At 35.2% G+C, this 13884-nt stretch overlaps 1 protein-coding gene across 13 annotated transcripts in view; it reads right to left on the reverse strand.

The window, feature by feature from the left end:
- CADPS2 (calcium dependent secretion activator 2) overlaps positions 1–13884 on the reverse strand; it is a 613932-nt gene that overhangs the window by 131942 nt on the left and 468106 nt on the right. For all 13 annotated transcript variants that reach the window (XR_011648842.1, XR_009185867.2, XM_058297292.2 and 10 more), the window contains exon 14: positions 4308–4409. Coding sequence is in view for 11 of the 13 variants with exons in the window: in XM_058297292.2 (XP_058153275.1) it covers positions 4308–4409 (102 nt within the window). In the remaining 2 variants the exon portion in view is untranslated. The remainder of the gene's footprint in view (positions 1–4307; positions 4410–13884) is intronic.

A 13884-nucleotide genomic window follows, 5' to 3' on the forward strand; every position in this document is an offset into this window, starting at 1 on the left:
TCCTTGTTTGCTGAGTTTTTTTTTAAAGCAATAAGAGATCTTGAGTTTTGTCATGCTTTTTCTTCATCTTTTGAGATGATTGTATAGTTTTATATTTTATTCTGTTAATATGGTGAATTCAAACTTTGCCTCTCATGAACTATACCCCATTGATTATGATGTATATACATTTTATATAGTTTTGGATTGAATTTCCTAAATAATTATTATGACTTTTTACAACTATGGTTCTTGAGGGATATTGTTCAGTAGTTTTCTTTTCTTGGTATGTCTGTGTCTGGGTTTGATTTCAGGATAATATTGGCCTCATAGATTGAGCTGGGAAATATTCACCCACCTTCAATTTTCTGAAAGAACTTATATAGATTAGGTTTTAATTACAAACTCAATTTCCATAATAAATATATAGAAGAGTGTGTTTATATGTTGCATGTAAAACATTTGTATACAATCTCTAAGAGCTATTTTTTTTCTGAATATTTCTTTTCTGAATAACATCTTATTTCATTTTATAGATGCTGTACCTTCTCTAACCTTCTAAAGCTATTAGTAAGATAATCTCCTCCCTGCCTCCATTTTCTTTTCCCTGTATAATCTTTGTTTCTTCCAAGTTGCTTTTTTCTTTTTGTACTTACTTGTTTTGGGCACTTTCATATTAAACACTTTCCTTATATATGTCTGATGATTGGTGTCTGATAATATTCAAAAGTGGTACATTTAAAAGCTGAATGGAAACTATGTGCTGATGGGTGGTACTTATAGACTATGGTCTTCTCTGAAAGAGAGTCTGGCTGAGATGCTTCAGTGGGAAGTCCCACTGTCCAATTCTATAGGTCTTTTCTTGAAGGATAACCAGTATCTCAGGGGAAGACACTTGTTATATGACTGGAAGGTATAAGCCTGGCTGCCATGAATGCTTGTTTAACCTGTTTCTGCAAAAAACCTCTACCTGTAACTGTACCTGACATTTTCTCCATTTGTCCAATCCAGTCTAGATACTATCTCAGTTTTACCCTCTCTAGGGAATGTATCTGCAATTTTCTGCTAAAATTGTAGATGGATAGCAGCCTGGCTCCTGAGTTGCAAAAGAGATCTGGGAATCTAAATGCTTTTAAAACAGATTTTCAAGCAACCCTCTTTCATTCTCAATTTCTAGAGGTACCTGACAATGTCTAAGCCTTTTGGGAGTTATATGATGTATATTAGATAGTTTCCCTGCTTTCTGCACTGCCAGATTATGATTTAGTTTTTCTAGGATTGCTTTCAAAAATTCACCTTCAAAACTTAAAAAAAAATTTTTGCCATTTTTTCTTTTCTTATTCAGTTCATCTTGTGGGATTATGCCTCCTTAAAAATACATTTCTGTTGTTTTAGTTACATTCTGGGAGGAAGCTGAGTCAAAGACATATGCTCTTTAACCAGAAGTTCCCATTTATGTTTAATTTAATTTATCTTATACTGTTGGTCACTTTGAAACCCATTTTTGGAACACAGTGGGACATAAATAAATTCCTAGAGGTTTTTTGTTTTTAAAGATTTATTTTTTATGTATTTCTCTCCCCTTTCCTTGCCTGCCCCCCAGTTGTCTGCTTTCTGTGTCCATTCGCTGTGTGTTCCTCTGTGACAGCTTCTATCCTTATCAGTGGCACCTAGAACCTGTGTTTCTTTTTGTTGTGTCATCTTGTTAGGTCAGCTCTCCCTGTGTGTGCGGCGCCATTCTTGGGCAGGCTGCACTTTCTTTCATGCTGGGTGGCTCTCCTTATGGGGCGCACTCCTTGCACGTGGGGCTCCCCTACGCAGGAGACACCTCTGTGTGGCAGGGCACTCCTTGCGCGCATCAGCACTGCGCATGGGCCAGTTCCACATGGGTCAAGGAGGCCCTGGGTTTGAACCTTGGACCTCCCATGTGGTAGGCGGACACCCTATCCATTGGGCCAAGTCTGCTTCCCAGAGAAGAGTTATTCATAGTATTGTTTTTACCTCTTTAGCATTACTTGATAGCAATTTATATTCTTTTTAAAATAAGATGACTTGGTAGAACACTTAGGAGAGACTTGATGGACAATTTTAATATCTTAGATTTTTACATTTCTCCTGAACCTCAGAAATTTCATCTATTTAATTTTAACCCTATTTACTTTTATCCATTCTATAGACTCAGGAGAAACAAAACTGGAATAATACATACAAAGTCTACAAACATGAAAAAGAATATAAAAGTTGACCAAAATGTTTAGACCAACGAATTTCGATACTTTTCCTAAGTACATCAAAGAAATAGAAGTTGGAGGGGTTTGTTGAGTACATACTTGGAAAAATTACCCAAAAAAGATATGCATAAAAGAAAAATAAAGAAAAAAAATTCTGAAAAAGAAGAGGAAACTAAAACAATAACTGTTGTGGATAACTGTTCTTCTCTGCCCACCAATGCATAGCTGCCAGGCAGTTTGGGGACTAAACTCCACTGGTGAGATGGATCTGCTTAGTCTAACTCAATCATGGTGATCCTCAACTCCCACTTAGTCAGTGACTGATTAAGGAATCCAGTACCTGTATTTTCCCTTGCCACTGGCATTGATTCATAATGGGCTACATGGCTGGCTTATTTAGGGCAGTTTGATAGGATCTTCTAAGGAAATTTTTCATGATGTTGAGAGAGACCCATGAGAGACAGCCTCTTCTTTCTTTCTGTCATGTATGGATGTGAGGCCCAGAAATTCTGTGGTCTTCTTTCTACTAACCTGAGGACGAAGCCAACCCATGAAGGAGGATAGTGATATGAATACCACAAAGAAACATAGTTAGGGCTCCTGAATTAAGCTTGTTTTATGCAGATAAGTAAGCATATAATTTTATTTATTGTTTAAACCTGCTTGAGGTAGAATTTCCATTACTTGGAGCTGAAAAAATAGATGCAAAAACCACGGATACTTACACAATTATTAATATATTAAATGTAGTGATTAGCTTCATTTCAATAATGACAAACAAGGGAAAACCATATGGGCTTTATTGAAAGACTTAAAATAAATTTAAGGTACTCTAAACAACCTAAGAGACAATATTTTGAACAACAGCGAGTGCAGAACACAGATGCAAAAGCCACTTTCATGGCTTCATTTTATTTATAAACTTTCAGAAAAATTTCTGACAGATAATTCAATCTTAAGTCTGTAAAGTGAATTCTGCTAAGCTACCTAGAGGAAGGTTTCCTACTGTGAGTGCTATTGACCTTTTGTGTACAACAGTTCTCCACTGTGACCTTGTCCTATGACTATTATCTACACCTAGCATGAAATGACACCCACCCCCATGCGCTGTGACAATGAAGACCCTCCCTCATTCATTTACCCTAAGCTGATGGCACCAGCCCCATTTGAAAATCACTGATGTAGAGGAATAGATGAACAGTTTAACCTCTGAGAATTTCTTCCTTCAATATAATTTTAAAATCAGTGCCTAAGCTCTTCATATTACAGATAAGGAAACTGAGGCTCAGAGAGTCTAAACAGTGTTCAAATAGTTAAATAACAGCTTTAATGGAGGGGGTAATAACTGAGTTTATTTTTTCAATAAGTTCACATGAACATGATTCCAAATCATATACAGCAACCTGGCAGACATGAGTATGACATGGAGACAGAGACGTTTTAAAGGATCTAGTGATAAGAGTGATAAAGAAAATGCATTATGATATTTCTGTTTTTAACAATTACAATCTGTTGAATTATAATTGCAAAAAGAAATACTATCAAGATCTTTACCTTTCAGTCTGCAAATGTTTCTTAGTGTCAACAGTTAGTAATTGTTGAGCTAGGAACTATGCTGGGTGCTGTGAATCTTGTTCTTCCAGAATGAAGATAGGCAGATATATCACAAATTAAGCAATGTATATCATATATCATGAATGACATGTAGAGAGTACAGACAAAAAATACCAGAAGACTTCAGACTCTGCTGAAATAATCAAGAAAGGTTCAAGAAAGGTTCTACTGTGGAGGTAGGACTTGAGAGTTTCCTTGCCTGGAGGTAGAATTTAGATATAGGGGGGGGGGGAAGGTACTCACCAGGGGGACGGGTGGAACAGATATTATAGGGGGAAGGAGCTTACCTAATTGAGTAGTAGAAATTGAATGGCAGACCACAGAAGGCCTTGAATGTAAGCATAAGGAATTTGGATCATACTATGTGGGGAGCTAATGATAGTTTCTTGAGTAGTAGCACAAAGATATCATGAATAATTTGTAGGAGATTGGAGAGTTGAGTGAAGTAGCAAACACTCACACATTAATGAGCAGACTATATACCTGAAATGACTTATCTGGTTTTCTAAAAGGGAAGACAGTCTCTCTTTTATCTCCTCAAACCTCTCTTTTTCTTCCATTGAAACAGTTCCAATTCCATCGGGCCTGAAAAAAAAAATCAAAATTAGTCATTTATATTTGATAGAACATTTTCTTTTATATACTATGGAGCACAAAGATGGTAAAATTTTAAACCATTTTAATGTCAGGTTTATACAGCTACAATAATGCATATTAATCAGAATCAGACCTGCTTTACCCTGAAAAACCCAAATAATTAAAAGGGATATTGGTCCAGAGTGTATTAGTTGTGGATCTATAGCAGAAGTTTATTGGAGATATTTATAGCCATTTACTTTGTATTTTGACCTGGAATAAATGGAATGGAATTATTCTCTTTTAGACAGCCTTCAAGGTAAAGGCTTACAATAAATATTTTCCAGATCTACAGAAAACAATGGCTAGTCCTTGAAAATGGCTGTGAAAAGTGATTTATAATGGTACCAAACATTTAACCAATTAAATGAATACCCCCTGAAGGGAGATATTATAAAAATATATTGAATGCAAGCTAAAATATCTTAACCACTTCTATTCCAAATAAAAATAAAGCTAACATGAAATTTAAGACTATTTTAATTGTAAGAAACAGAAATTTGGATAAACTTATAGGTTTACTGAGCTACTGCTTTTTGTTTAAGTATGTGGCCATATAAACTAGAATAAATATTTGAATAAAAATATATAAAGAGAAGACAGACTAGTTTTTCTTAACTAGGTAAGATTTTTATGCTTAACCAAATAGTCCTTTAGAATCAATACAAATTTCCATTAAGGTTTTTAAAAATAACTATGATGACTGGGCAAAAACCTTCTTTTACTAAGATTAGATTAAAAAATATAAAATATATCTAATAGCAGGGACTTAAAATTTCTTCTGTATCACCTTAAGTACTGGGTTGTACAGCAATCATTTAAAATTTTGAACATATAAATTTTAACTGTTCATCCCTGCTAATACAGGAAAAAAAGATGTATTAATCATATTCATTTCAAAACCTGCTTATATATTTCAAGAAAAAAATGGGTCTTTTTGTACAGAATGATAATTAGCAACAATCATTTATTCCCTTATTAGCTACAATCATTTATTCCATTATTAGCTTTATTTCTTTAAGGATTTCATTTTAACTCCCAAAGACTTTTGCATTTATATTCTAATTTACAAATTTTTGAGATTTATGTGCAAAACAGGTAGAAACAGAGGTTATGGAAAACAAAGAAAAATGAATGGTTAAAATAACTTTGCCAACAAGATTTTTATTTGATTCTCCCACTGTTGATATAAATATGTGAGTGTGTGTATGTATATGCAAATATCTTTGATGCATGTAAACTAGTCAATTAGAATCAAAGCAAATAATTTTCGTTTTACTTATTTATTTATTTTAGGAGGAACTGGGAATCACCTTGCACATGGGAAGCAGGCACTCAACCACTGAGCTACACCCACTCCCCAAAGCAATTAATTTTAAAGTTATACCTGAATCATACTGACATAAAGACCTTTTATTCAAATCAAAGTATCAATTAAATCTGAGGACTTTTTCTATGTTACAGTAAATAATTTGTTACTGCAGACACTTCTATACTGTTAGAATTTATGCTTTGAAAATATTTCTCACAATTATATTACAGTCCTAAATTGGGAAGTATCATTTATTTAATTTCATATTTAGAATAATACATTAATTACATTTATTCCATCAGAATGCATGTGGAATGTTAACTAGAGAAAAACAAAGCACAAAATATTGGCCTTTCAAATTTTTTAGGAAGGAGAAAAGAAAACATTCTGTATAAATGATAAAGTAATGAACTAAGAGCTAATCTCAATTGTTCGTAATAATTGATATTTCATACATTACTTCAGAGTTAACTCCCACTGAGCAAATGCTAGCACTAAACCCAGACTGCTACCTCATATAAATAATAAGGACACACACTGACAATAATTACAAAAGTTCAACTGAGGAGATTTATATTGATCATTAATTTAGAATTTGGGCATTCAGACAAAATTTATACCTAAATTATGTTATTTACAGAGACTGCAATAAAATCTCACCCCATAAAGTTGAAGTGGTTACTTCACCAAACATTCCTATGCAAACTTGAGAAAGAATGAATAACTTATCTTTATTGCTCTGATGACTGACACAATCCTTTGGTTTAGCTCTCTGACAGATGCCACATGGTTAGATTTGAATGAATCCTACTGTTCGGCTCATCCATCAAACAAGATCATGATCCATAGTGAGAAAGTAAATAGTCCTGCCATAGTAAACGTCACTGGGGCACATCATACACCTGACTGAATAGAGTCCGGGGTTTGGGTAATGGCAAGTGAGAAAGGTAAGTTGGGAGAACACTACTTGTGTCAACCTTCACTAAGATCAAAATGGTCATACATCGTGAGGGACTGTCATTTTACTGCATTAATTGCTATTATGAGGTACAAATCTGATAGGTTAAATAAAACATATAATGTTTTGGACTTTCCCTTATTTACATGTCCTTATTTCAGTGTATATACCATACCAGGTATTGAATATTAGATATATAAAATGTTCTTCTATATGTAAATATGTAAATTGTTAAGTGACTTAAACTGCAGTCAAGTCTAAAGTCAACAAGGACCTCTGCAACAATTCTTTCTAATAAATGTAAAAACTTCCCATGTCATCACCACCTTCCTTGTCATTATTAAAACAAAAATAGCAGCTTTCAATTACTGAATTCTAAGTACGCATCTGGTGCTCTGTTAGCTGTGTTATATGCATAATAACACAGAATGCTCACAGCAATCCTTTCTCCATTTTCCAGGGAGGAGTCTGCTCAGACTCAGGGATGTTAGGTTACTCTCCAAGGACAAGCAGTTAAGGGTAGGAGTCTGGACTTGAACCCGTCTCTTACACTCCAAAGTATCATCTGACAGTAGGTAAAATAGGAAATTTTGTGAAAAGCAAACAGAAGGAGGAATTGTAGTTAAGTATTCAGGGTTAAAAACTAACAAAAGTTAGCACATATTTATGCTTAGCAGAATATTTTCAGTGTTTTGCTATTGTTTAAATTATAGTGAAATTACTTACATTTAAAATTTACTGTTATTTAAATATTTAGAATTTTTGTGAGATAATAAAAAGAATGCATCTTTGACATTAGTAAAAACATGACGTTAAAATGTAGTTACACAAAACTAACATAAAAGACCAAATTTCTGATTTGAACATTAGCTGGAGTTTAGACTCTATGACTGATAATTAAATATTAAAGTGGGTCTAATGAGAAGAGATAGGCATTTTCATGTTCTAAGATTTAGTATTTTCACTTTTTTCCAGGGGCTTATAGATGAAGGTACATGATTTTATTAAAATTGGAGTGTTCTATGTAAGAAGTTTCAGATATGAACTAATTGTAAAACATGGTTTAATTGTAGATATGACTTTTAATTATAGCTACAATCAAACAAGTTATGACATGGAACTTCTTTCTAGTATTAAATAAAAGGCAACTGAACACCAAGTGTAGTTGTGTCTTTGTTAATTATTCTTCAAAGATTCTTAAAAAACAGAATTCATACAAAAGAACCTTCTGCCACTGATGCTTAATAGCCTGATCTCACATCTGCTGATGGGTCACATTCTGTTTTCAGAGAAGCCCTCACATGCATACACACATGCACAATACCTTTTCTGAACAGCAGATTAATCCAAAAAGTAGATCATGAGATGCAGACATATTAATTTCATTGTATTTCTCCATGAACTAAGAGATTTTATATTTTGTGTTACTCATTGATCTTCCAGATTAAGGCATTTAAGAATAAACAAACAAAATCCCTTACATATAATGGGTATCTTATTATGATTACTAATTACTTCTGTAAGAAGAACGACATAAGTTCTAAATTGACAGAGATGATTTTTAAAGACAACTCAGGAAAAAAAGGGGTAAACAGCATTGCCAATTCATTTTCTATTATCTCTGATGGCTTGGGGAGAGATCAGATCAGAAACTAGTTTCTATAAAGGTAAATTACTATTACATTATAGTTTATCAAGAAAGATATGAGGGAAAGAGAGTAAAAAATGGTTGCAGTGATAGGCCTGTGAGCAGAAGAGAAAATAATTACCAATGAGGGAATCTGGCTAAATACTCAGAAATAGGCTAACTTGATAGTTTCACTTCCCTTGTTTGAACTGTTTGCAGTTCACACATTTTATACTCTTCTTTCCTCCCAGTATGATACAAAATTTCAAAGATCTATAAAGCCAATAAAAAACAATTTGACGTGTTTAATATCAATTACATCTGATTAAATTTGTGTAAAGAAGACTTAATTGCTGTCAACATTTCCCAAAACATGTTTTAAGGAACAATGATCCTATGATAAACTCCAAGAAAAAGGGTTAAACGGCCCCCATTTTTTCCTATACAATAAGCCTCATGTGACTTTCCTGGAATTTTATCGTGTATAGCACTTTATACTTTTTAAGGACACAGAGAAGTCCAAAAGTAAAGAAACTTGCTTAACTTTCTTTAGCCAAAATTTCCCCAAATTTTGAATCATGGTACCTCCCCACAATTGCTACAGTGATCTAGAATAATCACTGTATCTAAAATTTTAGCATACTGAGCATTTTGTTCAATTACTTAATGGAAGCTATAATGTATCTATGGTTATTTTCTCAACCATTTTCATCAGTTGGGCAGCTTTTAGATACTTGAGGGATAAATGTGTCCTGAGCTTTATAATTTCTAGGAGCCAGCATATTGCCTGGTACAGAGTGTGCAGAAAGCTTGTGGAGTGAATAAATACACTAGGGGTTAACATTGTGTAGAAAAGCCTGGCTCTGGCTAAGATGATGAGAGAGATTTTTTGCTTATTTTAAAAAAAAAATTTTTTTCCTCAATTCATCAGGTTTGTTCTGGCAGTTTGGTCGGTTGTTTTAAATGATATTTTGCAAGCAATGAATGGGCAAATGACCAAGTTCATGATGCTTCTGAGTTTCTTATAGGCTTCCTTTCACCTGCCCTTTCCTATGAGGAAATCTTAGCTTTTTCTAGAAAGAGTGAAAAGGAGAGAGACACCTAGAGGGTGGTATTTCTGAATTGTCTATTCTGCCTGCAGCACAGCAGGTAAAAGTCACTTTGCACTTCATGCATTTCCCACCAATATCCATTTGTGAACAGAATGGAAAGGAGGGGAAGTCACAGCACGAGAATAAGAAATGATGGAAGATGATGAGGGAGAAAACAACAATCCCTTCTTATTTTTGTTTCCTCACCTATAATACCTCCTATTGTTTCAATCAAAAAGATATATTGTTTGGATGGTCATATGTTACATAGGAGTATCCTTTAACTACTTCTGAAATTTTAAGTATCTAGAAGAAGAAATTAATTCTGTCCTCATACTTTCATTGAGATAGGAAAACAAAAGATTTTCTATGAGAAAATATTTTGAAGATGAAAATTTAAAATTATATTCTTCTCATTTCCCAAACACTCTTCCCTCCTAATCCTTTTTATATTTAAATTTCTTACTACATTCTATTAACTTTGGAGGTTTTAAAAGGGTAACTACTTTTATAGAGAAAGCAATAATCTGACACTATGAAGATATATCTTGGTGACTTCGTTTTTTAATTTGTGGGGATGAACAGGTATAGCACAAAAATGGTGTTAATAACTGGCTTTTCCTGGGGTCGAACAAACAAAAACAATTTCTTGACTAACCCAAACTAAAATCATTGCTGTACACAGTTCTACAATTTAAGAGAAACAAAATATCAAGAAGAATTTAAAATAAAAATAAAGAGCATTAAGGTTGGTGTATTCTCTGATATAAGTATTATTCTCTGTCCCATATCTAATAACTATCATTTTTTAAAACATAACATATATTGTAATAAAAGGACCATACAGACATCACAATCTAGGAGGGAGAATTCAGAAAGCACAAAAATAATAATAAAAATGTGCTATAAATATTTCATTCAGAAATAACTGGTAATACCATTTTGTAAATATCATTCTAGGCTTCCTTTTTATAAATACAGACATACTGTATGTTCTGATTCAGAATCTGCTTCTTTCATTTGATGAAGTGTAAACGTTCTCTAACAGTATTTAAATATTTTAGTACATACATTATAATGGAAGACTATTTCATTATATTGATGTTCTATAATTTATCTAATTCTTCATTGGCAGAAATAAACTTTTTCCTCCCATAAATAGTGCTGCAATAATTAATCTTAAACTATATATTGTTAAACTCTGTTTCCTTGTGTTAAATTTCTGAAAATGGAATTGCTAGGTTACATGGTATGATTATTTCAAGGAATCTGATACATAATGCAAAATTGCTTCTTCAGAAAAGCTTTTTCATCTGTTGTGCATAAAATTATTAATTTTCTTGCAACCTTATCAACTGTGATCTTTACCACTTGTTACAATAATTTTCAATTTTAAACATAAAAATGGTATCTCAATGTTTTAATATATTAATTTCTATGATGTATAATGATGCAATCTTGCTGGTTAGGTAGGGCCTTCCTGAAGGCAATGAAAATCATTACATTTGATTCATTAAGAACATGTAATTATGAAATCCACTTAAGTGGTGGCACAATATGCCTCCCAAATTACCTACAAAATTTGCAAATCAAATGGTCCAAAGGCATTTAATCACTTACTCAACAAATATTTATTGAGCACTTGGCCAGGTCCTGGGGATACAACGTAAGCAAAACAAAAATTGTGCCTGCCCTAATAGAGGTTACAGTAGGGAAAGGCATAAAAATGAAAACACAGACAATCAGTATACAATTAGGGTGATAAGCTCTAAGAAGGGCAAAAGTATAAGGATCTGACTTAGTTTGGCAAGTTAGCAAAAAATCAGTTAGGGAATGATACTTGAACTCAGATGTGATGGATGAGCAGGAGGTAATTAGGTGGAACCTGAAACAGAGGGCAGGTCGGGAGAGGGTTCCAGGAAAAGCGAACCCAGTGTACAAAGGCACTGAGGCAGCTGGCAACCTGGGGGACACCTAAGGACCCGTGAGCAACAGACCAGTTTGGCTAGAAGAGAGATGATGACAAAGTGCGTGGTACAAGATAGGCTGGAGAAGTAATCGGAAGGTGGGATGCTGCCACAAAATCAGAAGAAAGTCATTACAATTTTGCAGGATAAAAAATATTTAGGGGAGTGGGTGTAGCTCAGTGGTTGAGTGCCTTCTTCCCATATATGAGTTTGAACCTGGATTCGATCCCCGGTACCACCGTAAAAATTATTTAGACAAAACATTTGCTAACTAATAATTAATTAATAACAATAACTGATATTTCCCTACTTCTGCACTTTCACAGAACTCTCATCATGGTTGTTGTTGAATTTCTGCCATTGTACTCTTATAATCTGCATTCATAAATGCCTTTTCCACAAAGGATGAATTCATTTTGTAAAATTAAAATTCCTAAGCAATGACTGCTGGTAAAAGTACCAATTGTGTCCCGGTCTTAGGTTACGAAGGACATGGGCAGGGACTGATGAGACCAGTGATCCATATGGACTCGTAAACTAAATGTATGAGAGAAAAATTTTCCTGACATCTTCCAATTTGTATACTTTAAGGCAGCAGGAGCATTTCTAAGTACAAGCCTCCCAAGAACCAGGCTGAATGTCATTACACTTTGGTGTGTTCCAAGGAGCAATTTAAAGCATATATCCTTCTTTACCATCCACTGGGACTTCACTTCCCTTAAATTATCTACACCTTTGGCCTTTTCCTCCCTAACTGCATGACCTCCTCACATCTGAGAATGCTCAACTCTCTCTCAGTTTATAAGCAAAAAGGCTCACCCTTGAATGCTTTATTCGTCCCTTCTAGTTACCACTCTATCTCGTTCTCTCCCTTCACAATCAATGACCTAACTGCCCGAAACAGGGGTTAATACTAGAGAATTGCCACATCCTCACCACCCACTTCTCCACTCACAGCAATCTAGTTTCTCAACTAACCCATTTGCCCTCACCTCTAAACTGCTAAAGCCATGGACACTTGCCAGCTTAGGTAAACTGCTTTCCTGTCACTGACCCACTATTGACTGTTCATTTAGGCTAAAATACTCTTATCATGTCAAGAGCCACTCATCTGGTTTTTGCTTATTTCCCTTACTCTTCTTTCTGAGTCCTGTTTCAGTGCCCATCTTGCTCTATCCCTAACATGTTAATGCTCTCCAATAATGCACTTATCTCCTGCTACATTCTCTCCCGCCCCACATGGTTAGATCCCCTTCCCAAGCTGTAGGCCTGCATATCCATGAGAAGTTCTCCTCCACAGGGACCTTAAAGACAACACACATGAAACTGAACTGAACTAATCATTTTGCAACCTTGCTCCAACCCCAAATCTGTTCTTCTGCTTACGCTTCTTTGTGGGGAGCCACCCGCTGTGAAATCTATTTACAGCCTCCAACAACATGGGCGGATTTCACAACTACCTCAGCCCTGCCCCTCCATTTCCTTCTTCTTCCTCCTTGTTTCTTTATTCTCCCCTTCCCGCCAGAACTCTGGTAACCACAGCAGCACGCATGTGCAAGGCGCGAAACTCTGCAGACCCGGCACGAACTTTGAGCCAATCCCCTCCTTGGACGTCTGCCACCAGCAAGATCAGCCCACTACCTGTGGACACGTTCCCTCCGCTCAGTATAAATCCCCTTGTTCTACCCCCAATAAACGAGGCTTGATCAGAATCCTGTCTTGCCTCCATTCTTCTCATACGCCTGCCCCCACTTCTTCCCACAGGTCCCTGGAATCCGCCCCCGCCGGTTTGGACACTTCTTCTATTGGAGAATGCCACTAACATCACTCAAGCCAGAAATCTGAAATTACTTTAGTCTCTTCCCTCTCCATTATTCCCATACTGCACCAAATTTTCTATTCTATTTCTTAAATAGCTCCTTTATTGATTCCCTTTTCTCCATTTCTGCTGCCTTAATTGAGGACATGATGTCTATCATCTAGACTTTTAATGAACCTTCAATTCATTCTCCTTAGAGATGTCCAAATAATTTTTCTTTCAAAATGCAAACTGATTGTGCTACTTCTCCTTCCAGACACATAGTGGACCGACTTGATACTCCAGAAAGCCCTCTGCTACAAAACACCTAAAGGCTGCATAAAATACAGCAGACATACTTTTGAATATTCTGCTGTATTTGAAGAAAAAAGAACATTACTCCTTGGGCAGCAAAATGAAAAATGAACCAGGAGATAAACCCAAACAACAGGTGAATGTGAATACTAGGGCTGCCTGGGGGAAAATGTTGATACCATGGAGGCTTTAGAGCTCTTTTCCAGGGACGAGACCATAGGCTGCCCTCATGAAGCTGCATACTTGGTAGAATCAAGGAAGCTCCAGATGAGAAAATAAAATTGCTTCCATTGCATCCCCTAGTACCAAGGAAAAGCAAGGGAAAATGCTTTCTTGAATAAAGCATTCTCAATTGA

This window comes from Dasypus novemcinctus, chromosome 5 (genome assembly GCF_030445035.2).
Source record: "Dasypus novemcinctus isolate mDasNov1 chromosome 5, mDasNov1.1.hap2, whole genome shotgun sequence".
NCBI classification, from domain to species: Eukaryota; Metazoa; Chordata; class Mammalia; order Cingulata; family Dasypodidae; genus Dasypus; species Dasypus novemcinctus.